This window comes from Ambystoma mexicanum, chromosome 6p, assembly GCF_040938575.1.
Source record: "Ambystoma mexicanum isolate Mex_15411 chromosome 6p, UKY_AmexF1_1, whole genome shotgun sequence".
NCBI lineage: Eukaryota > Metazoa > Chordata > Amphibia > Caudata > Ambystomatidae > Ambystoma > Ambystoma mexicanum.
The window spans coordinates 654,663,318-654,687,630 of NC_090935.1; the positions used below are offsets into that span (position 1 = coordinate 654,663,318).

The window sequence follows — 24,313 nt, forward strand, 5'->3', positions numbered from 1 at the left end:
TCATTCATGTGTGATACCTTGCATCTCTCTCTTGATGTCCAGGACAGCAGCGTTAGTTTCAATAAGCTTAATTTCCCCCATTATTGCCTGTAGCTGTGTCTGGATATGACAATGCATTACTTACCGTAAAAGCATTTCTGATGGTTGTATCTGCTTAGATTCACATGCTGTGCATAGGTCCGACATCCAGTGGTCACTGCGGAGTATTGCATTTTGTTTTTCGTAGTCGAAAAGGGGACGTCGACAAGGCGTGTCTGTAACACTATCCCTATAGTGACGTGCATTGTACCCACAATCCCTCACGCGTGGAGGTCCCTCTGTTTGTATTTTTCTGCCCTGAGGGAGCCTTCTAGACGTGAGTGAGTACAGAAAAGAGAGAATATATAAAAAGGGTGTCTATGTTCCTTCCATCCGAGCGGGGAGGAAGGGTGAGCGCATGTGAATCTAAGCAGATACAACCATCAGAAATGCTTTTACGGTAAGTAATGCATTGTCTTCTGATGTTTGTTAATCTGCTTAGAATCACATGCTGTGCATAGACTAGCGAGCAGTACCCGGAGTTGGCGGTGGGTTATGAGAAGGAACAGTAGAGAAAAGATGTCTTAATACTGCCTGTCCCACCTGGGAGTCAGATCTAGAGTGTGTATCTAGACAGTAGTGTTTTGTAAAGGTGTGCACAGAACTCCAGGTAGCCGCTTTGCAGATGGACTCAAGGGGAACATTTGCAATGAATGCTATGGAAGCCCCAGTGCCTCGAGTGGAATGTGCTCTTGGCTTGAAGGGTAGTTCTCTCTTAGCAAGAGTGTAACAGAGAGTGATGCATAGAACAATCCATCTAGATATAGTGGACTTTGAAACTGCATCTCCTTCTCTTCCTGCTGCCACAGAGACAAAGAACTGATTAGTCTTTCTCAGTGGTCTGGTTCTTTCCATGTAGAACATGACTGCTCTGCGTACATCTAGTGTATGCAGACTTTTTTCTCCCAAGCTGGAAGGGTTTTGAAAGAACGTTGGTAGTTCTATAGACTGGTTTACATGAAATTTTTAGATGAATTTTGGTGCAAACCTTGGGTGTGTGCGTAGAACCACTTTATCTTTGTGAACTGTTACGAAGGGGTCTAGTACAGAAAGAGCCTGTAGTTCACTTACTCTCCTAATGGAGGTGATAGCTATTAGGAAAGCAGTCTTAAGAGTGAGGTCTTTAAGAGTTGCCTTGTGCATGGGTTCGAAAGGGGGGCCCATGAGTCTAGAAAGTACCACATTTAAGTCCCATCCGGGAGCTGGGTTAGCTATTGGAGGGTGTATTCTTTTTACCCCTTCCATGAAGGCTTTGATAACTGGTATCTTCCACCACGACACTTTAAGTTGGGAAGTGGTGTATGCAGAAAGTGCCGCTAGGTGGACTTTAATAGAATTGAACACTAGACCTGAATCCAGTAAATGGGTCAAGTATAGGACAATGTCAGTAGGAGAGCAGTCAATTGGGTTGATGCTCCTATTTGTACACCAGATGACAAATCTTTTCCATTTGCTAGCATAGCAGTGGCGAGTATTTGGTTTTCTGGCTTCCCTGAGGATGTCCATACATCTCTGAGGGAGTTGTAAATGGCCAAATTCTACGATCTCAGGAGCCAGGCTGCTAAGTTCATGGTCTGAGGGCATGGGTGCAGTGTCTTGCCCTTGTCTTGTGACAGCATGTTGTATGGGCAGGGAAGTTTCACTGGGGGAGATAGGGACATCTCCATCAAGTGAGCGAACCAAGGTTGCCGGGCCCACATTGGGGCCACTAGTATCATGGTAACTTGCTCCTGGTGCATCTTGTGCACCACTTTGTTGAGAAGGGGAGTCGGGGGAAAGGCGTAAACAAATTTCCCTGACCATTGAATCGACAGACCGTTCCCCTTGGATTGGTTCTGGGGGTACCTGGAGGCGTAACTTTGGCATTGTGAGTTTTCCATAGTTGCGAACAGGTCTATTTCTGGAAAACCCCATTGCGTGAAGACGTCTAAGACGATGTTTTCGTGCAATTGCCATTCGTACTCTTCGGGCAGTGGGAAGTCTCTGCTGAGTTTGTCTGCTAGCAGATTGAGTTCCCCTGGTACATGTTGCGATAGTAGAAACATGTTGTGTCTGAGAGCCCACTTCCATATATTCTGGGACAGTTTGGACAGTCCTGGAGAGTGAGTGCCCCCTTGTTTGTTGAGGTAGTACATGGCTGTGGTGCTGTCTGTGAGGACCATCACTGTCTTTCCTTGCAGGTGTTTCTGAAAGGCTTTCAGTGCCTTGAACACTGCTAGAAGTTCCAGCAGGTTTATATGTTTGGATGCTAAGCTCGGAGTCCACGCTCCGTGAGCAGTCTGATGGGATAGGTGAGCCCCCCCATCCTGTGAGGGATGCGTCTGTGGTTAGAGTGGCTTCTACCGCGGGTGTGGCAAAAGTCTTCCCTATTAGCAGGTTTTCTTTTGTCCACCACCTCAGCGAAAGTACTAAGGCCTGTGAGACCACCACTAGATCGTCCCATTGTCCGCTGGCCTGACACCACTGGCTGTTGAGCCACTCCTGCATTGGGCGCATGCGCAGACGCGCGTGAGGTACCAAATAAATACATGACGCCATCATCCCTAGCAAGCGCATAGCTTTGCGTACCGTCACTTCCCGACCTGTTACATAATGGGGGATCTGAAACAGCATGTTTTGGACCCTCTCGTTGGAGGGAAAGACGAGGCCGTCCTTTGTTTGAATTAGAGCCCCTAAAAATTGTTTGGTTTGGCTGGGTTCTAAGCTGGACTTCTTTTCGTTGATGGAGAAGCCCAGTTGGTACAAAAGGTTTACGGTCTTTTGGGTATTGGAGAAGCATGTTTCGTAAGAATCCCCGGTTATGAGCCAGTCGTCGAGGTAAGGGTATATTGGGATGGATAGCCTTCGCAGGTGGGCCGCTGCTACTGCCAGTACCTTTGTGAATACTCTTGGAGCAGAAGCTATCCCGAAGGGTAGTACTCTGAATTGGTAGTGTTTGTTCTCTATCTTGAACCTGAGGTATTTTCTGTGTGCTGGCAACATTAAAATATGAAAGTATGCATCTTTCATGTCTAGCGTTGTCATGTAATCCCCCTGTGATAACAGTGGGATTACTTCCTGCAATTTCACCATACGGAACTTCTGTGGTTTGACAAAGTAGTTCGCTGGGCGCAGATCTAATACAGGGCGCATGGTTAAGTCCTTTTTGGGTACAAGGAAGTACACTGAATAAATACCTTCTGTTACCTGAGATAGGGGGACAGGTTCTATTGCTTCTTTTTTCAGCAGTTCTTTTACTTCTTGTAAAAGATTGGTGAGGTGCTCCGGTGATCTGCGTTGGTTTCGTGGGGGTTTGTACTTCGGGTAACCGTTGAATTCTATGCAGTATCCGTGGGTTATGGTTGATAATACCCATCGGTCTGACGGTATTCCCTCCCATGCTGATAGGAACGATGTTAGCCGGCCCCCGACCGGTGATGCATGGGAGGGGACCCGAATCTTCGGGTCATTTGCTGGTATTGGGCGTGGAACCTCTGGGGCTGGAGCCATGACCTCTTCCTCTGCCACGCCGTTGGCCTCTTTGACTGAACTGGGTGTTACCCTGGTTAGAGGGCCAGTTGGTAGCAGAGTAACATTGTTGTTGGTTTTGCTGCTGTCTTTGGCCACGAAAGGAGCGTTTATTACCATAGCAGGCGAGGGCCTGTTAGGGGGTCTAGATATTTGATCAAGAGTCTTGATGGTATCAAACTCTTTCTTAGCATGTTCTAGTGCCTCATCAACTGCCTTCCCAAACAGATGCGTCTGTTCTATGGGTTTATTTATGAGGGAGGCTTGGGTTTCGGGTTTAAAACCTGAATTGCGTAGCCAAACGTGTCGTTTGAGAAGTATTCCCTGAACCAGGGATCGGCCAGCAGTCTCAGCGGCATCTAGGGAGTTCTTAACGATGCCCTGGTTTACAAGTGTTCCCTCTGATATTACAGTTAGCAGACGTGACCGCAGGGGTTCAGGTGCGTCCTCTGCCTCGCTGCGCAGCTTGCTCCACTGTGCATCTGCGTAGCTAGCTAATAGGGAGTTGTTATTAGCAATTCTAGTAGAGAAGGCGGCGGAGGTCGTGATTCTCTTCCCAAGTGCGTACAGCTTCTTGCCTTCTTTGTCAGGTGGTGCTTCACTAGTGGATAGTGGTACCCCTGCTCTTTTCCTTGTGTTGGTAACTACAAGGGAGTCCGGAATAGAGTGTCCTCTGATGTATAAAGGGTTAGAGGATGAAGGGCTGAAGAGCTTTTCTATTCTAGGGTTGACCCCTCTTACTAAAGCTGGATTAGAAAGGGAAGGAGAAATTCTTCTCTTAATAGAAGCCAGGAGTGGAATAGACTGGCTAACAGGGGCTTTTTCTTTAATAACTCTTTCTACAAAGTCTATGTCTGGAAGAGCTTCCCCTGTGTCAAGCTCAAAATGCGCTGCTGCCTTGCGCAATAGTGCATTGAGGGAAGGTTGGTCATCTATGGGAGAGGAGTTCCCAATATGTGAATCCTTGAGAGGAGAAGGGTGAAAGGCATCAGGGTCTGAGTGCACTGATGGGGATTGCCACGGCTGCACTGACGGGGATTGCCAGGGCTGCAATGTAGCTGTATCCTCCTCGAAATTAGTGTAAGGATCTTCTTCGAACCCCTCTTCCTCAAGTTCTTCTTCTTGCCCACCCAAACACTCCTCATCTTCCTGAAGGTATTGCTCCTCCTCAGTGAGGTCATATACATCTGTGGAAGGGGGAACCAGCCTAGGAATCTTGACTCTAGGGTCATCCTGGGGCCATTCTCTCTGTCTTTTGTGAGTGGGTGGGTCTTGGTTTCCTAGAAACCTTTCCATTTTCTCCATGCAAGAATGGAGTCTTTCAAGGGTCTCATGGGGTACCCCTGAATAGTCTAGAGGGGGGAAATCTGTGTTTTCACCTTCGAACCGCTTCGAACGCTCCCACAACGTCGACGAGAGGTTACCGTCTCCTTCTGAAAAGCCCTCCGGTAGTTCAGAAGCGTCCTTCGATGAAAGGGGCAGTTCTTGGCTACCTTTGTGCTTTTTCGTCGCGGTATTCGACGTTTGTTTCGTCGTCCGCGCACGTTTGTCTTCGGAGACAATTCTCGCTAGGCTCTCGACAACGAGTTTGTCAGTCGAGGGCTCTGGTGTCGACGTTGTGTGCGTTGCGCGTTGTACCTCGACGGCCGCTCTATGGAGCGTTACGTCGGATGTTTTTGGGGTAGCGCCCGTGTTAGATGAAAGCCCAATCGCTGGTCGCGGCTGCGTTTGCGGGTGGGGCTTGAGACCTTTACGGTCTGCGGTAGACGCCGGAGTGCCCTGCGTCCCTTTCGGCGCTGATGGATCCTTCGTTCTCGACGAAGAAGAGCCGTGGGTTGTATGTTTAGCCTTATGGGGTTTATGTGCGTCCTTGTCGCCGGGGTGTTCATCCCCATAAGCAGGGCGTGAGCCGAGCCCGTCGGGGCCGGGGACGGACGTCGAGGAGCGGGAACGCTCCTTCTGGGGGTTCATGACTTCCGTAACGGACGTCGAGTTATCGCCCTCCTCGTCACTTTCAGTAACAGCGGCAGCGGGTGAGGAAACTGACTTCGACATCGCGTAGTCCGCCCACCTTTTAACCCTTCGTTCTTTAAGGGTTCTAGGTTTCAAGAGCTTGCAGGCTGCGCAGCTGTCCTCTTTGTGATCGAGGGGCAAGCAACGATTACAGAGCTTGTGCTTATCCTTCCAAGTATATTTGCCCCTGCAGCGTGGGCAGAACTTAAAAGGTGTCCTCTCCATAGCTGAGGCAATAATAGCTGGCGATAACAACCCCAAGGGAAAGAAAGGGGAGAAAGAAAGACATTCTCAAAGAGAAGATAAAAGTTCGAACCCCCACTCTCCCTACTGTATGTTGGCCGTCGAGGCCAGGCCACGTGTTCGGCAGCGCCGAAGGATCTCCTCCGCTCTTCCTCTCCGTCGAAAATCTGTTTGGCGGAGAAACAGCTTCACAGCTAATGTCGAGGGGAGGGATCATTAATAATATATTAAGTATAACAAAGGACCGAGGTCCGTGGCAAGTATTAGCAATGTCTCTCTAGGAGCTCCGCGAAAGGCGACCAGAAACTGGGCGGAAAAAAACAATCTGAGGGACCTCGACGCGTGAGGGATTGTGGGTACAATGCACGTCACTATAGGGATAGTGTTACAGATACGCCTTGTCGACGTCCCCTTTTCGACTACGAAAAACAAAATGCAATACTCCGCAGTGACCACTGGATGTCGGACCTATGCACAGCATGTGATTCTAGGCAGATTAACAAACATCAGAAATATTTTTTCTGGGCGTCTGGTGGGTCTGCAGAGCGGGGTTCAGGTGGGGTTGTTGTCGTCCCCACTATCGGATTCAGGATCTTTCAGCACTTGTTGCATAACCCTATGCTCCCAGATCATGCAGCAGTAAGCAGTCCAGTTTAGCGGTCAGATAAAGAGCCTCCAGAGGCAGGGTACCCCGGGCTTTGTGCTGCATGTGCGTGATACTTTAATGAGGCCGCAGAGTTACATTCCCCTCAAATGTGAACAACCAGTTGCAAGCCTGAGGCGGAGTAGGCGCCAGCATCCACGGGCTCCAGTGTCATGAGGTGGGAGGGATCCACAATCGCCCATCACAAGCAGTTGCTGTAGCAGTTGTGGCGTGCCTAATAGTACGTTTCAGGGCATTGAGTGCCCCCCTGCGTGGAGGGCGCCCTACATGCATGCAGTTAGTTCTGTAGGCAGAAGAGGGTGACAGTGCGACTAATGTCAGACCCCTGTGAGGTGCGAGCCCATAAAGCAGACCACTCCTTCATGGCAGGGCCATGCAGATCTGTGCAGCGACTCGGTGGGAGCAAAACATTCTCATAGGTTTTCTCGTCTGCCCCACCACATCATGCGGGTCAGTGCCTTACTTGTGGTTATCAGCAGGTAGGGGAGCTTGGCAGCGGCACTTGAAGTAATGGGGGCTGCCATTTGTGGCATCACACCATCTATTTACCAATAGAGTTTAAGGGGCAGGCGAGTTGAGAGCAGACCTGTTGCAGTGCCCCGCTACATGGCATGCAGGACCCAGGTGCAAGGGATGCATGCATGCCCTGCCTCTGACAGCGTGTGGCCAGCGATATTCTATGATGGCGATTGCAGACTTTTATTAATTAAATGCTGCATTCGGGCTGATCTGCAGGCTCATTCATAATGCAGTACAGCAGCACAGCCCGACAGGGCAGTGTCTCTGTGCGCGCTCATATTACAGGTGCCGCTGCTTATCCCAGTTAGTTATGGAGTGGGAGGGGCATTTTCCTCTGGCAATGGCAGCCTGGAGCAAAGATCAACTGTGTGGGGCTGCAGCCTCCTCTGCTCGGCCCTGCTCCGCTTACTATGGTGTGCAGCAGTTGCAGGTCGGGAGTCTAAGGCGCACCCCCTGCTTAGCCGGTCCCGGCGGGCAGCAGCAAGAGCAGAGCGGGACATGGCAGCACCCCGGACATCACCCAGCTGCAGTTGTCCTCCAAACCGGCAGTCTGCAAGGTCTGCAGAGGGGTTGCTGCCTCTGGCTCCTGCAGCGGTTGTGTGCGGGAAGGCACCTGGCCCCGGTGTCAATGTTAAAGGCCCTGCAAACAACGGCGCTTCTTTCCAAAGAACCCGCTTGGGTCGCGGCCCTAAATTTCACCCACCGCTCCTCTGCATTCTCTGCTACACCTTGGGGTATGGCATAGATCTTGGTGGTGCCATTAATCGGGAAAGATTATTCATAGAAGGCCTGTCTGGTGAGGAGCTCTGTTACCCAGCAGCCATCATGCTTGGGCTCACTAGCGTCATCACCCTCACACCCCCAAATTATTAGAAGATTTTTTAAACGGTTACCTAAGTCACACAATTCAGGGAAAGATATTTACAGAGTTAAACAGATTAGCCACATGATAAATATACAGCACCATTGGAAAAAGGCAGAGCATGATTTAAAGTTAAATTAAAAATCAAAAGATAAGTACCAAAATTATGCTTGGTTGAGAGCTCACTGAACCTCTTGTGGATCCAGGTAAAATGCCCATGGGCAGGCGAGTACCCCCCCGAGTCAATCATACAGAGTTAAACAACAGGTTCAAAGCTCCATAGGAAATGATGGGGGAAGAGTCAATGGACCACCTGCTTGAGTGGAGGTGTATCAGATCTAACCCACAGGTGAGAATTCCGTATTGAACAACCCCAGGAAAATCCAAAGGAGACCCCAAAGAAGTTTCCTGTTGTTTTGTAAGCTACAACAAAAGGAGAAAGAGCATATGCAAATCAGGCTTGGTCCCACCCCAAAAGGGGCAGTCCAGTCCAAACTGCTTGGTCACATCCCTTCTGCACAAGACCACAAGCATCCCCAGACATGTTTTGGCCTTGTAGGGCCTCATCAGTCAGTAGCAACTTGGGTCGTAAAGGCCCAACAGGCACGGGACCCATATCTGGGCAAACCCATCCCACTCGGAGTAACTACAGCAAAACAAAAGAGGTGACTGACTTCTATTTTTGCTTCGTCATCCCGAGCGGGACGGGTATGCCCGCTAGGCCTAGAGACGCAAGCTACTCCTCACTGATTATGCCCAATGAGACCGAAACTTGTCTGGGGATGCTAGTGGTCTCGTGCAGAAGGGATGTGACCTAGCAGTTTGGGCTGGACTGCCCCTTTGAAAATATGAAGGGCAAACATTTGAGTAACTGGCTAGACAAACCTATTACAGGATTTTATAAATGTGGCATGTGCATCCTGTGCAAATGTGTTTGTAATAATATCAAACAATGTATATATTTGGCATGAATCTCAAAATGCATTAACTGTAACAGTAATTTTGTGGTGTTTGGAATAGTTTGTATCTGTAAGAAAACGTGTTTCGGAATACTATCAGACTATTAAAAAGAATATAGGAACACCTGATAGCCATAAGCATCCATGACCAGTGACACTGTCATGGGATTTCACCTACTCTGCTCTACAGAGTAGAAGGAGCAAAAGGTGAGATACCATTTCATGTCAGAATTCCCCTCATATAAGGACAATGGCTTGACAAACCCTAGTAGAATACCTTAAAGTCAAGAGTGTGAACCATGCTTTAAAGGGCAGTCTAGGCTAACATATTTAGAAATCGCAACCTAGTACTTCAAACAGCAGAAGTATACTTAAAGTGCTTTTATGCTCCTAGAGGCCTTTATTACCCTCAGATTGCAAAGCAGCCACATAGTGTGAAGTGTTTTAAAGTGGTATCTTTCATTTGTTTATTATAGCAAAGTGCTTAGCAGTTTTAAATAGCTTGATCATTCATACATGTTACATATGTAGATTTAAGCATGTGCGTGCAAGAACCCCATATTCGTACATACTGTACCAGTAAGCTGTGAAATCGAAATTGATTTGTATTCTCCCTATTAACTGATAAACGGCAGTTTCCCCAAGAGCCAGGGCACAAACAAGTATAACGTAGAGTCCTTGACTTGGGTCCTACATTGATATTTCAGCAGGATGCTTTAGAGAGACTTACTAAAACGGCAAAGGGCGACTTTGAGGGCCATTCATTAGCATCTTGCTAAAGGGGAAGTGCTCCATTTTATTTACCTACATCACACATATGGGGAAGGAACACACTATCATGTTATACAAGTTAGAAGCTAAGGTTCTGCCCACCGGATGGCAGCAGATTTGATGGTAAGAGACATTCCAATATAGACCATATAGATATGTCATGACAGCCCCCATACAGCAGGCTGGCTGTCTTGCAGCAATGGTGTTATGCCGAGATCCTGTCAGATGGTGCAGGGGGCGTTTGCTTTAACTGCACCTTAGAGCAATTTTGCGATGGGGTTGCCTGACTGAAACGTGTGCTCCAATTCTGGTCTTTTTATGATCGCTGCAGTGAATATGTGTTTTGCATTGTATATTCTGATGACTTATATTGAAATAAAATAAAGTTGTTTTAATGAACTAAGCTTTTGGATTAGTTGGAAACCGTAGAGTAGGTTTTAAATGTTTTTATATAGGGCAGTTCTAAGTGAATGTTGACTTTGATTTTCCTTAGCAGAGATAAGATTGGACAGGGCTTTAATTCATTGTCAAAATTAAATGTGATTTAAACCCCACATGGGGTGGGACAGGGCTTATGTGGTTAAGGTCCGTGATTGCAAAGTGATGTAAATTGATATGATTACAGAGAAGAGACTTGTTATTTACCAAACAAATGTGTTTAAATTCTATGTGAGAATAGAACAGCTGGGAGGTAGTTTAAGGCAAACAAATATGATAGAACATTGTGTTATTAATGTAAGAATGTAACAAGGATTTTTTTTATAAGTTAATAAATGCTTCTTTTTATACCATGTTGATCAATCCCGACTCTGATACATTGGTGCAATGAAATGCTAACAAACAAAATGTTCTGTGATGCATTATGCCTATCTCCATGAAGACTTTGTTTTATCTTCCTATCGCTATGAATAGGAGTAACAGGTCCTATTGTGGACGTGTTGCAGAACCAGTGAATCCAGCATCAGGTGCAAGGGTTGTTCACTGATAGAAATGTGTGAGTTGGGAAGGGAAATACACTATGAGCGCCCTCCTGCCCCGAACCTAATCATAAATCATTGTAGCAAGAGCACACATCGGCACTGAATATAAGACAAGGGGAGACGTCCTCTGGGTTGTAAATCAGTGGTTGATAGCTTTGCTGTGGCATATCAGAATGATAGACCTTACACCCTTAGCTAGGCCAGGTGGGTTAAGCTCAGAGCTCTGGCTGGCGGGGGTGATCCTACGGAACACTGGACAACACCCACTGGCTCATTGGACAGCTGAATATTTAGGAAAGAAATACAATGCCATCGAAATGTCGGAATATTAGCCGTGAAACAAGGAGGCAGACATTCATTTGAGACAACAGGAAGACAAGAATATTTCAGCTCTGAACTACCACACATGGTCTTAATAGATTTCATTATAAACAATCAACTAAAAATACTGGGCTTGGGATAAGGGCCAGCTAACCTAAACTCAATATTATTTACGTCAAATTTACCCCAGAAATGTAGGGACCAACTGAATATTATACATCATAAATATGGACATTAATCTTTTGGGTGTGCCCAATTTATTTCTCATGTTATCGAATTACAACAATAGTTACTCAGGCACTTGAGTCAACAACAACAACACAATTATGAACTGTATGAAAATGTAAGGAACCAATTCATTATTAACAATGACAAGGGGAAATAGGGCCATGTTGAGGTACAGTGCACCATCGATTCCAAACTATAGAACCAATTAAATTGTTTTCTCCGCAAGTATTCATTTTACCGACTTAAAAGCACAACACTGCCAGAAGCCACTGCGAAGGATAGACGTAAATGTTTATTTTGGTCACAGTCCTGAAAGAAAGTCTAAAATGTTGCTGCACAGCAGATGAACGCCAGAAACAGGGAGTTGCAATGCCATTAAAACAGCCTCTTAACTAGAAGCTGAGCTGAATTTCGTCAAGCCCCAATAATTACATTTTCTTTGACAAGCAGATTCACATGAGCCCCACCAAACTTAGGCATCCATTTTAAAGTAAATGAATCTACGATTGGAAAAAGTATCAATTAAACATAAATAGGAAAAAAACAAAAATAACATTTTATTTCCTTTTCATTTATTTCTGTGGGCAGGAGTTGGAGGGAGTATGACAGCGAATTTAGGTAAAGAATTGGAAAGTTGGGAATCTACTACATTCAAAAGAAACATCTTTTCATGATCTTAGCTTTCAGTTAAATCTTTACTCAACATTACAAAGCATTGGATCATTTATAATTCTCTAGTTACAAATTAACATGAATTTCAGGAACATCCTTCTATTTTCACACAAAATTTGAACAGAAATCCAAGGCAAATATGCCCACATCAGTCCTATATCAATGCAAGAAGTGAAGATGCATTACAATTTATAGACACTTCTAGATCAAGCAATACATGTTTAAAAATTATTAATGAGTGAACAAATACCAACTTTGTAACCTCAGTATCACTCTGTCGCAAATAATGCATTTGGCAATGGCAAATGGTAAATGACTGATGTCAATATGAAGGCGAGATATGAGATGTACCCTTAGGACATCAGCAAACGTTCATAAAAGACAGATTCAAAATGTCAACCTTTGAACTATTTGTAAATAGTTTACAGTTTTAATCTTCAAAGTTCTATGAAAAAATAATAACATTCTTCTTTATCTACCCTCTTTGTTGAAAAATTGTTTTTTCTTTTTCTTGTGTTCACGGTTTCAAAGTCACTCCAATTTCATTAAATCCAGTGTCATGAAATGTATAGCCGAAATAAATACTCAGCCTGAAGAAACTCATACAAGTGTTGGACAAATTCTTAATAGCCACTTTGTGAACCACGTATAGGACGTACATTTCCTCAAATGGTGTAATAATGGAAAATGAATAATCTTTAATAAACAATACATTACAACATTGAATATGTTAAGTGGTTACTAAGTAGCAATAATATATTATATTCATTGGACCAAGCACAATGCAGTGCTTTGTATTTCTTGAACACTTTCCGAAGGAGAAAACCCTATGCAAAGGTAGCCACATTGACTACCAAGAGCAGCACATCAAAAATGAGTAGCAGTTACCAGAGAAGTTGGCTAGAAATCCAAGTGAAAAATAAAAATTGTAAAAAACAGAATTGCTAGAAAAAGGTTTAGGGGACTTCAAGTTAGACATAAGAAACTTGAAGCAATTGAATTCTGCACTAACAAACCTATAGTTAGCATTACAGCTATTACAGCAATTGTTTAAACACATGAGGCCCAACAACAAGCAGCCTCTTGCCCAAAAACAGAGGCACAACCAATATGCAAAGAGGTGCATATTTTTAGAGGGACAGCATTGAATTGTTACTACAACATTGCTCCTATGGCAAGTGTAGCATCTTCCGGTTAATGGCATGTAGACAGTACAGAAGTACTATTAATTTAATCTATAGGTCTGTTATTTGAAAAATTGGTAAATCTTATGTTGTGCTGTTGGACTGCAATAAGGTAAAACATGTGCAAAATTCAACAGCCCCCACATTTCAGCCAAGGACTTATTTGTCCTCCCTTTAAAAAGACAGTATATGAAGAGCATGCAAGAACTCAGTGTTTGAAATTATTATAAAAGTACCATACCTCTTTGTTTTATCTGTTACAGACGTACGAGTGGTGGGGGACGAAGCATCTTTGGCCTGCTCTGTGCCCAACTCAGACTGTGTTGGCCTTTTCGGAGAATGAATACTGGAACGTCTGCTTCTTTGTGGTGACATCACTTCATTGGTGACCACAAGAGATTTCCTTTGGCACAAATCCAGCGATGCAGGTATTTCTCGATCTGGACTGGAGATTTGCTGAAAAGCAAAACAACTTTTCAGAACATTGTTGTAAGCTGGGAAAAAAATGAATCCTACTGTCACTCTTGTAGGGAAGGGTGTACTCAACATATCTAGACAACATCAAAGTACTGCGATGAATCCTGAGGAGTCATCACTAAACCCCAGACTAAAGTCCCCTCCCATGTGGCCAGGGGAAGGCAGGCGCTACCTCATCCTGACCATGGGGGTGGTATTCTGAGGGTGGATCACATAGGGGGAGATGGCTGTTGGGGGGAGATGATGGCTGACCGGAGAGAGGCAGTGTTCCTCTGTTTTCTGTGACAAGGCCCCCCTGATTCCAGAGTGTCTAATGGCATGTTGTCATTATTCAGAACCCTTTGGTTGCAAGAACTTAAAACCTGCTTCTGTTAAACATCTCAAGCATAACTTTGATGGTTTTTCGCAAGTACCTAACACCTCAAAAAACATCTAATGATTACGATAATTATTATGTAGACAAAAGTGTTGCATTATGCAACCTAAAACAATGTGAAAGTCTTGTGGACTTCAATTCCCAGAAAGCTTTGAGTACTGTGAAGAAGAGGAGTGGGGAGTTAATACAGAGTAACAACGATGCCAAGAGTAACATGTGGTCTAGTTGTCAAGCATTCAATCAGCTGCGAGGGACATTTAAACTCAGAAATCATCGGCAGCTGAAAGAAGGGTAAGGAGACGCATAAGCAAGCAGCAGAGTGTGCAAATAGCAGAGAAGAGCCGTGCTGGGAAGCAGACGCGCTTGCAGGCAGCCGCAATTGGTTTAAGAACAAGACAAATAATTGTAATCAGAATGTTGTGTCTATAGCATTTCATTTGGAGCAAGCAAACTGAGTGCTTAAACCTTTGCTCCTCAACAATATTGTGCTATACCATTTTTCATGAACACATGACCTCTCCCCTTCCCCACCTATGCATTTCAGTTAAATTAACTGAAATTGGTTAGGCGTTACAAACATGCAGCACTGATGTCAAACCATGTATCTATAACTTGGTTTAGTGGATGAAGACAAATGGCTCATTTTAAAACTAACAACAGAGGTAAACCAAAATCTGGTATGGGTACGTAAAGTAGTTACCAAAAGTTGATCGGTCTGACGGGTGCAAAGGGCTGATGTCCCCTTATCTGAGACAAAGTTGCTTGATGGAATATTCCTTTCCTCTGTAGGAACTACTTTCCTTTCAGTAGCTCTTGCCAGGTTAGGCTTCGTTTTCTGGAGTCTCCCAGTCAGCTGTGTAGGCTTCATAGCCTCCTGCTCACTGCAACATCAGGCGCTCATTTTAGTGACAGATCATGAAAAATATAACAAAATTACATTTGTCAATATGCATTAATCCATTGCTTTTGTTGCAATCTTTGTGAAACCTTATTTAATAAGATGATAGCTGTATGTTTGCCAGTTCCAGACTAGAGTGCAAAGCACTGAAAAAGGTCAGTGGTTGGATGAAGAGTAATAGAAACAATATTAATACATACAAAATAAGGAAGTGCTGCAGGAGTGTTTTGGCAGTGCTAGTGGACATACGCATTTGCTGCATCTACAGTGCTATTTGGGAGCCAGTCTCTTTAAACATTTTCACAACATGAACATTTAAATTGGGAAAAACCAGCACAGCAGAGTGTTGCGGAAGTGTTTGGCAGTGTTCGGCGGGGTTTGTGCTTCCGGATTAGCACACAGTTTGCTTTCTAGGACCTGTGTGCTCCCGTCTGTCCTGTTCCACCCACAAGCACTGGTCCTTCCTCTGGGGCCCAAGCACGGTGTTTCGAGAAGCGTCTTTCGGATTCTTGAATTTTGTGTACATGAAGAAAAGTAAAGCGAAAGTGGCTATTGCATTTACTGGAGCGTGTGTCGTGTCTTTTAGCTTCTTCTTGTTTTAGCTGTGCCTCTAACATCGATTCCTTACAAACTGTCTGCTCAGGATTTGTGTGCTTCAGGCCCGGCATATAAGCTTTGTTCCAACATGCCAGATAGCAGACCTACCCTGATGGGAGACAGAATGGTCGGACACCTGTATATTTGATTCACTGAATGCAGCGCTAACTGTGGTCCAGACGAACATTGGCACTAAGGAATCGATTAATTTGGAACAGTTGTGACAGTTACGTCCTTTCCTCAATCTTTTTCCCAGGTTGTAAGTGGAACGGGGCTTGTTCCTAATGAGGCGCCATTATTAACTGAGACGACTGCACAGGCTAGCGATCTTTTGACAAAGCCATCGGATGGAGTGGCTGTGGCTAAGTCCCTGAATGTCCTAGAGGCTTCATTTTCCCTGGAACATTAGCTCGACCCTGACCGTGAATGTTTTTTACGCCCTGTGTCACTCTTTTGTTAGCGCCCTTAAAACTCCGGTTCAGCGGCTGCGCTATACAAATCTATAAATAAATATAAGTGTACAAAGTTTTGAAAATTGTGAATATGGAGATCTCATTTCTGATGTTTCTATGTTAGCTCCCACTGTTTCCAGGGAATTGACAAAGCGAGTCCGTCTGTCATTAGAACCTGAAAGTGCATATTCTCCCATATGGGACAGGAGGGAGAGTGTCTGTTTGCACCGTGCTCCTACTCTCTTTTCCCACCAAGGAACGTGCAGTGGTGGATGACTGGGTCGGCTCCACCAAGCAAAGTCTCGGTTGCTCAACACAAACTCAGTTTGAAGTCAAACTGAGTAGTTCTGGTATGGATATGCTCTATGCCAATGGACAAACTAATACGAGTGAAGACAAAGCAGACATATTTGTGTTAGGAAGATTGAGACCCCCCCCCCCCCCCCCCCCCCCAAGCACTTTTTGCTAGACTTCTGGATCTTTTTCTTTAATCTGGAATGAGTGGACCCTTTTTCCACTCCTTCATTCCTATGGTGTCTGTCTTTTGAAACACTAGTTTTTGCACCTTATCTGTACTAGGGAGTCTGTTTTGCTCCGTGTCTCTCCAAAGCATCTGTATTTTACTATTGCAGCGCACAGCTCCTCATGGGCAGTGTTGCTGGCGGGTTTATAGTGATAAAATCGAAAAATAAAATCTCGGAAAAAAAAGGTCACATTTTCTTAAATGCCCTTTTTTTTAACCCATTTTTTTTATCCCGGACCCCAAAATAGATATATAATTTAAAAAAGAGTAATTCGACTTTTTTTAAATTTATTTTAGAGATTTTTTTCTCCAGATTTTGACCGACCACCTTGCTGGCGACCCTTTGGGTCTTTCTTAGAGATTATTCTTTTCTATATCCTAGAGTAACTACAGTCCTCAAGGATAGAGATACTTAGTATATCTCCTAAAACAGTTTGAGAGATGGCCACACACCACCTTCTATGGAGTGCTAAAGGGATACCTAGTAGCTCCCCTATCTCTGCTCCTGTGACTTTTTAGTAATGTAGACAACCTTCTAGTTATGGCTGGTGGCAGTGGACGTGTTCTACCAACTATTATGTGATTTTCCGACCACAGGCTATGTCCATAGTCTCAGTACTGCACAATAGGGGCACCCTAGTACTGGAATTGTACCAAAATGTCGCCCTGAAAATTACGATGGCCGAAAATGCATACTTTATATTTTTGACTCCCCTTACACCACATACATATGTGGGGGGGTATAGAATAGAATATTAAAATGGGGGGGGCAGCAGCCTCCCCCCGCATATATGTGGTGTAAAGGTTTTTTTTTTTTAAGTCGGCATTTTCGGTCATCACAATAATCACATAGATACCCTAGTACTAACTTGGGGGCGCTTCATTCTTTTGTTGCCACTACTAGCATTGGGGGGGGGGGGGTGTGTGTGTGTGTGTGTGTGTGTGTGTGTGTGTGTGTGTGTGTGAGTGAGTGAGTGAGTGAGTGAGTGAGTGAGAGAGAGGTGGGGGAGGAGTCTTCACCCACCCCCCCTTTCCTGGTACGCAGTGATTATATCGAATATAAAATACCACATGAAATTACAACTAACACAAAACCACTGGAGTGACTGCTGCAGTCCTGACCCCGTTTTCAGGAACTCTGAAGAGGACTTCTCCTTCCCTTTGACTGGTGGGAACGACCATTCCCCAAAAAAACTTTAATTTAAACCATCTACCGAGGTCCTGTGTGCTTACAGAGCTATGGAACCCCAATACCAGGAGCCCTACTGCCCAATACGAGTGCATCATCGTGGAAAGGCCAAATCCCTCCAAGTCTTTGCTGAGCCATCATGGACACTCCAGAGACTCAATCCAACTCGCACAGACCCCCTCACTGTGGGACTGCAGGATCCGAAGACGACTGACCGGGTGAATCGCATCCTTTGTTGGTGCTGCAGAATAGGCACCAAAACCGCAGTTACCAAAGAAGTTGATGAAAGCCGTGCTGCAGGCCCTCCCTCGAGATTGCTGCTGAAAGATCCCGTCCATTGTCCTGCCTTTCTTCAGAAGACCAAGGAATCCGGATATCAGGTCCAGAGCGGCAACATCGCAGATCATCCAGCACAAACACTTTCTTCTAACCAAAGGTATTGTGGGAAAAAAGGTATGGCTTACCTGATTACAAAAAGTCACTCCGGAACATTGGAATGCATATATAGGTGTCCAGGGCAACCCGCTCTTACCTCCGACTCAAGCTGCTGCTTGTGTCCCTTAGGCGAGTCTGTTAACAGGGTCTCTGACGTTGGTTAAAACCTTCCTGTATCTTACTTTTTAGAGACTTAAAAGTATCCTCAAGAACTTTCGGTTTCTACAACTTTGCAAGACTAAGCCTCTACAAATTGCCTTTAAGATAGGGCTGCAGACTGGACTTTTAAATACTGTCTGTGTTGATAAACTGCCTCTATAACTCGAAGCTCTGCTAGTATTACTCAAATCACCTGTTTTCCCTCCTAAAAAGCACTATCTTACATGTGTCTGCTAACTAAATGCATTACTGTATACATTTCTGTGTGCGCGTTAAGGCTGTATTACGGTAAACCTGTCTAGACCAAACAGTTACAAGTGTACAACAATTACAGTGTAAGAAGTATTCTCTTCAAAAGTATTAGCAATTAAGCCTGTATGTGTTGGTTTATCATATTAAAGTTAATTACAGTGACTCGTGTATATAAAATATTTTCATTTATATTAAGTGTACCTTTGATGTGCTTTACAATTTGGGTTCAGTGTACTTACCTACAGTTCACATCTTCCTGTTAAGATAAGCCTGACTGCTCTGCCACTCTACCAAGGTCTCCGAGTAGTACAGACTGATACTAAGAGTTGGGGATCTACAAACCCCAGGGATAGCTTACTAAAGTCTTACCTCCAAGTGGGACTTCAGGAAAAGTCCCCTAACAATTTGCTTTTCCGATCCCGACACGAATCTTGGACTCTATGGATAAGGGTCATGATACCCTACAATTTGAGGTGCATGAAGTTAGACAAGTCCTGAAAGAACTATTCACAATGATATCCTTACTATAGGGCTTCATCATGGCTGCGGCAAGACTCTTAAGACTGCACAATGGGTGGAAGTCATCAATGAGAGAACACTGTAAAAGCTCAAACTGCAAATAATGTGCTGCCCCCCAGTGCCTTGGGGACTCCTGATGCCAAGGCGCAACTAGTTGCTGGCTATATAGACTGAGGCGTAGCCAAGATTGTCTAACAAGTGGAGCTTGAAGCTAATGTAGTTGGGACCACCACATTGACAATAACATCTGTAAATGCCCACACAGTTCTGCTGAGTGGGCATTTACAGATTTAGTGTGGGCCTTGCCCACTCCGACCCTACCCAATCTATGCCTGTCTATAGAGACTGATCATCACCCCTCAGCCTTTGTTTCAAATAAGAAATGTGGTGAACAAATTCATTTTAGCTCACGTAAGGGCACAGAGATGGGTTCCAAGTTATATGGTGGAAATGGGGCAGAGGGAGGTACCAACGGTGGAAAAGGATGGAGAATCAACAGTGTGGTTACAAAATAAAAATTATGGGACTGGATAATGAACATTTCACCACGCACACAATATTTCACTCCCTCTATAGGCTGGAGGGTGTGAAAGTTGGTGAGCAGAGAATGGGTTCCTCTGAAGTCTACTGCATCACCTGCTACAACAGCTGAGGAGCTGAAAGTTGGAGGTCCAAGAACTTAACGTGGTCAGGCCGGGGAAACCGTTGCTTGGGGACTCTCCGCAATTAAAAAAAAGTCAAAAATTATAAAAAATGCTACTAAGAACAAAAACAAGGAATCTCTGCCGGAATTTAAGTGAGGGGTTAGCAAATGCACATGAAATGTCTCAAATAAGTTTTCAGAAGTGACTGAGAATGCGATCAGATTGGAAGCTAATGAGAGAACATCAAATTTGCTGATGATTAAGTCTAACAACCCTATGGCCAAGGTTAAAAAAAAAAGGGTAAAAAGAAAGGTAAATATCCTTTCAAGGGAAACTAGCAATTATCCATTACTTAAATCCCATTGGTGGTAATGTAGTGCCTCACAAAGAATCGTTAGATTTGAGTATCTTAACAGTACACACGCACACAGAACTGGAATTCAGGGAAGAGGAAGAGTATTACATGGTTGATATGTTAACTAGGCCTAACACTAGCCGCTTGGGAGGAATGGGTTATTGTCTCCTACTGGCCAACTGTAAAACTCAGCCGTCTGTCACGTTTAAACATGTAACCCTGCCCGTGGTCTTTGTAGGGAATTCCGGGTCTCTGATGGATGTCAACCCATACAAAGTAGTTGTTGGGGGGAGTCATCTAGCAAGAGACCATGTAACTTGAGACTTTAGGGGCACCAGGTTATCACAGTCGAACATTGGTGGAAAGTACCTACAGATTAATGATGGGGTATGTTGGATGAAGGTAGTGGACATGAAGAATTCAAGTAGTAGGAATGTGGGGAAGGTGGCTGACTTGTCTACTTCTGGAGATGCAGTTGGGATGGATGTGCAAGTTAGTCGGGGTGGGACGACTAATTCGGAATTGATCCCTTGGTCTCCGGCCTTTCTGACCTTAGAAGAAAGGCGCTTTAAGATCTTGGGGCTGGTGCCTAGGATGAACGCACATGCTTACTAGGCCGGCGCGATTAATAATGAATTAATCCCTTTGTCCCCAGCCTTTCAGACGTTAGAAGAGGGGTGGCGTAAGTCCTTGGGGCAAGGCTCAACACAGTGGAGCTCTAAGGATCCTGATTCTGGGCCTTTAAATAGAGACGAAGAATTAGAACACACTCATGTGAGTGGCCCCCCCTCTGATGAAACAGATTCTTAAGGATGGTGCTCAGTTTCCGCTTAATAGGCAATACATTTGAGCCATTTTTAAGGAGATTCCAAAACTAAATATGATAGACTCTTCAGATATTATGCTAGTTGATTTTGTGCAGGAAAGTAGAACTGGCTTGGCTCAACTCTACTTCTGCTCTAATTTGTTGAAAACAGCGGTGCTGGAGGAGGCACATTTATTATGATGATGTCCAACCAGGGTGAAACACGTGTATGGGGTTGCTGTTGCCATAGCATTTTGGTGCTGGACTGCCCATGTGGGCGTGATGAAGACTGATCTGCAAATGGTTATTTCCCATCTGTGAAAGGTACAGTGAGCTCAAGTGTGGCTGCGGACTCTCGAGTGGGTACCTTCCCAAAGAACAGGTGAATGGGCCATGTTCATTCTCGCAAAGGGGCGCCCATGACTACATTTTGATTATCTATGGGCTATGAGGTTTCTGAAGCTTTGGGATCCTTTCAGGGTTACGGAAGGTTGCATTCTAACAAAGCAACTGATGGCAAAAGAGAGAATAGTGAGAAGCCTACGAAAGAAGTAATTTCTGACAGAACCTACGAAGGTTTTATCCAAGCAGAGAAGTTGCTTCTAAGGGTTAGTGTGCCCTTGACGGGACAATCCTGTTAACTGTTTCTTTTGCAGGGGACAAGCTGGGTAAAATGTTGAGTATTCACAACAACTGGTACCACATCTCAAAATCCTAACACGAAAGGGCATCGTCACGGTTTAAAGATCAGTGTTGGGAGGATAAAAACTTGGACTGTTGCATGCGATTGGTAACAATTTTAGCTTTCTTACACAGAAAATGTAAACCAAGTCTTCGGATATTTTGGCATACATGCCAACATTGAGGCACCTGGGAGCGAGATTTCCTGAGAGAATTTGGGAGAAATTAATTTCCCCATAGGAATGCATTGGGGCTAGAATTATTTTAGGGGGGTGGGGGGTGAGAGGAGAACGTGAAAAATTGCTATTTTTTTATTTCAAAATCGATAGTCTCCCGACAAAATCAGCAGGGTTGGTATGTCTGTTCTGGTGCTAAGGATACAACAACATAGGGAGGGCTACTCTGGCCTAGCAACATGTATTTTTGTTATTATATATTTCAAGTTAGCAAGTCGTCTTTTTGAGCTTTTTTGGAAGAAATTTCGGAAATTGTATCATACTGGGTGGTGGAACATGGTGCAGATTTTATTATAGTGGGTGACTTTAACTGTGTCTGGATTCAGTGTGATATGAACAACACCAGACGGTGAAAACTAATTCGGCCCAAATAGAACGTGGAATATTAAACCACCAAGAATTGGGGTCGTGGGATTTACATATCTTAAATTTGAACAATGAGGGTGATCGGCCTCCGAATTTACCTGGCACAATTTGTTTTGGAAATCTTCCATTGATTACATTTTTTGCTCAAGGAAAATATATCTAAACTGTGCTAAACTGCATGTGATCGAAACCGATGTCAGTGATCATAAACTGATGTTGCTAACATTTGCACACAAGATCAGGACTGGAAATAGGCTTGAAAATCCACTGTTAGTTGAAGTCAGAGTAAACAGTTCACTGATCCGACGTGCAAAGTTAGGTAACTAACAGTATAATAGACAAAATGCTGTGAAATAGCAATGTTGATCTTGTCAACCCATTGTATTATGCAAGCAAGATCCAACAGTTGTTAGGTAAATCTGTTGAAAGGCCCAAACCTAAGAAGGCCCTGAATGCAAAAACACATGTACATCTATATGATGGACAGATGCAAGTAACGAAGAAAGAACTATGCCACAATCTCAAGGCCTTGATCCATTTAAATTACGGAAGATCATTTAGCTAAGGGACTTAAGCTAAAGCAGAACTTAAACTAGTTACATAGTCTCAAGGCACATATGCCCCAGATAGACTCAAAGTATGCAGAGTGCTATTTCATCAAAAGATTCAAACCTATTCTGGTCCCTAATTAACAACGTGGGTACCCAATTTGCTTCGCAAGCTATTACAATTGATGTAGCTATTTGGATTAAGCACTTTTCCACTCTATATTATGGAATGATAGTGGACATCATGTCATACAATCTGACTGTTGATTGGTATCTGAAGTTTGACTTGGATGACATTCTATCCATAATAATGAAGTGTAATCTCTCTAGTGCTCCTGGCCCAGATGGTTTATCTGACTGTACCTTCAAATCTAATCCTTCAATATTGGCGGCCTTTATGCTTAAGTTATTTAATAATATGGTGTGCCTTCATTTACCAGACTCATGTAGTGCTTATTTTTAAAAAAGGGGATACGGACAATCTGACAAACTACCGACCTATCTTACTGATACTGATAAATGTAGGTAGCAAGATTTCTTAAAAAATTCCTTTGAATAACTTAAAACGGTGGGCCTATCAAGTGGGTGCTATGGGCAAGTTTCAAGCTGGTTTTAATAAGAGTGGGGACACCTCAGAATTGTTTTATCTTGCGATTATTAATTTTGCAGGTTAGAGCCCAGAATAACTTGCTTTTTAAAAATCTTTTTTAGACCTGTCCCAGGCATTTCATTGTGTGAACAGAACTAAACTCTGGGTGAAGTTGAGATTTAAAAAACGGCCTGAATAATTTGCTAAACATCTTAGTTGTCCTCCACAATGGAACACATATACGGATCAGACTGCATAATGGTACAACGTCCTTTCATCGCGGAACGTTATTTTGCCGCAAATTTTTTATCGAAAAAATCCCATCTAATTTTTTGGGGGTGTTTAAAAATGTATGTATATGGGTTGTGGGTTTTTGATAATAGATTTAAAGTAAAATGGAATCGGGGTTGGGGGGGAACCCCCAAAAATAAATGTAAAAAAAATCCGACGTGTTTTTTTGATAAAACATTTGCAGTAAAAAAAAACGCGATGAAATTACATGGAACCATAATAAAGGTTTATTCGGTAAACATCAACATATTCAGGTGCAGGGTTTTCTATTGAGAGGATCATAGTCCATGAACCTTCAAGTCCCTCAAGGCTGCCCCCAACTGAAGTTAGAGAGGCCCGCAGTGCTGCACTCTGCATGTAGAGACTCCTGAAAGAGAACCCCTCAAGTAAGGATTTCATGTTCGATCCACCATGCCTGGCCCTGCAACAAGGTGGGAATCTGAATGTGGTTTAATTATTTTCCTGTAGAGTTGTTTCAGGAGTCTGCTGGGTTTGCATTAAGATGGATAAAAGAACAAACCATGAGGGAGGTTTCGGAGAGGCAACCCTATTATAGTAAACAGGGAAAAACCACTTAGGCCTAGCCAAACTCAATCAAGGTAAGAAGTAAAGCTTAGACTTCAGTAGAGAAGGCGAAGACTTCAGCGATTGTGGGAGTGGAATAATAGAGCAAACTAACACACAGAGCACTTAATTAAATTAGAGAGTAAATTGTAATTGTTTATTTGTATAGTGCGTATACACAAGTGAAGTGCTTCAAAGCACATCAAGGCGGGAAGGGAGCAAGGGAAAAACAATGGTAATTCTTAGGCCTTGAAGTTTCCGAATTATCTAACACAAAGAAAATAGCGAACTAGGTTTGACAGCATTTTACCTAGTGCAAGTGCATGAAGTCTAATGGGAGCAACCAGATTTGGGAG

The 24,313-nt window shown here is 44.1% G+C and overlaps 1 protein-coding gene across 5 annotated transcripts in view; it reads right to left on the reverse strand.

The window, feature by feature from the left end:
- Positions 1-24,313, reverse strand: part of BDP1 (BDP1 general transcription factor IIIB subunit) — a 2,223,165-nt gene that overhangs the window by 846,281 nt on the left and 1,352,571 nt on the right. For all 5 annotated transcript variants that reach the window (XM_069627521.1, XM_069627519.1, XM_069627520.1 and 2 more), the window contains 2 exons: positions 14,555-14,735; positions 13,243-13,457 (listed from right to left, as the gene is read on the reverse strand). In XM_069627521.1, coding sequence (XP_069483622.1) covers positions 13,243-13,457; positions 14,555-14,735 — 396 coding nt within the window. The remainder of the gene's footprint in view (positions 1-13,242; positions 13,458-14,554; positions 14,736-24,313) is intronic.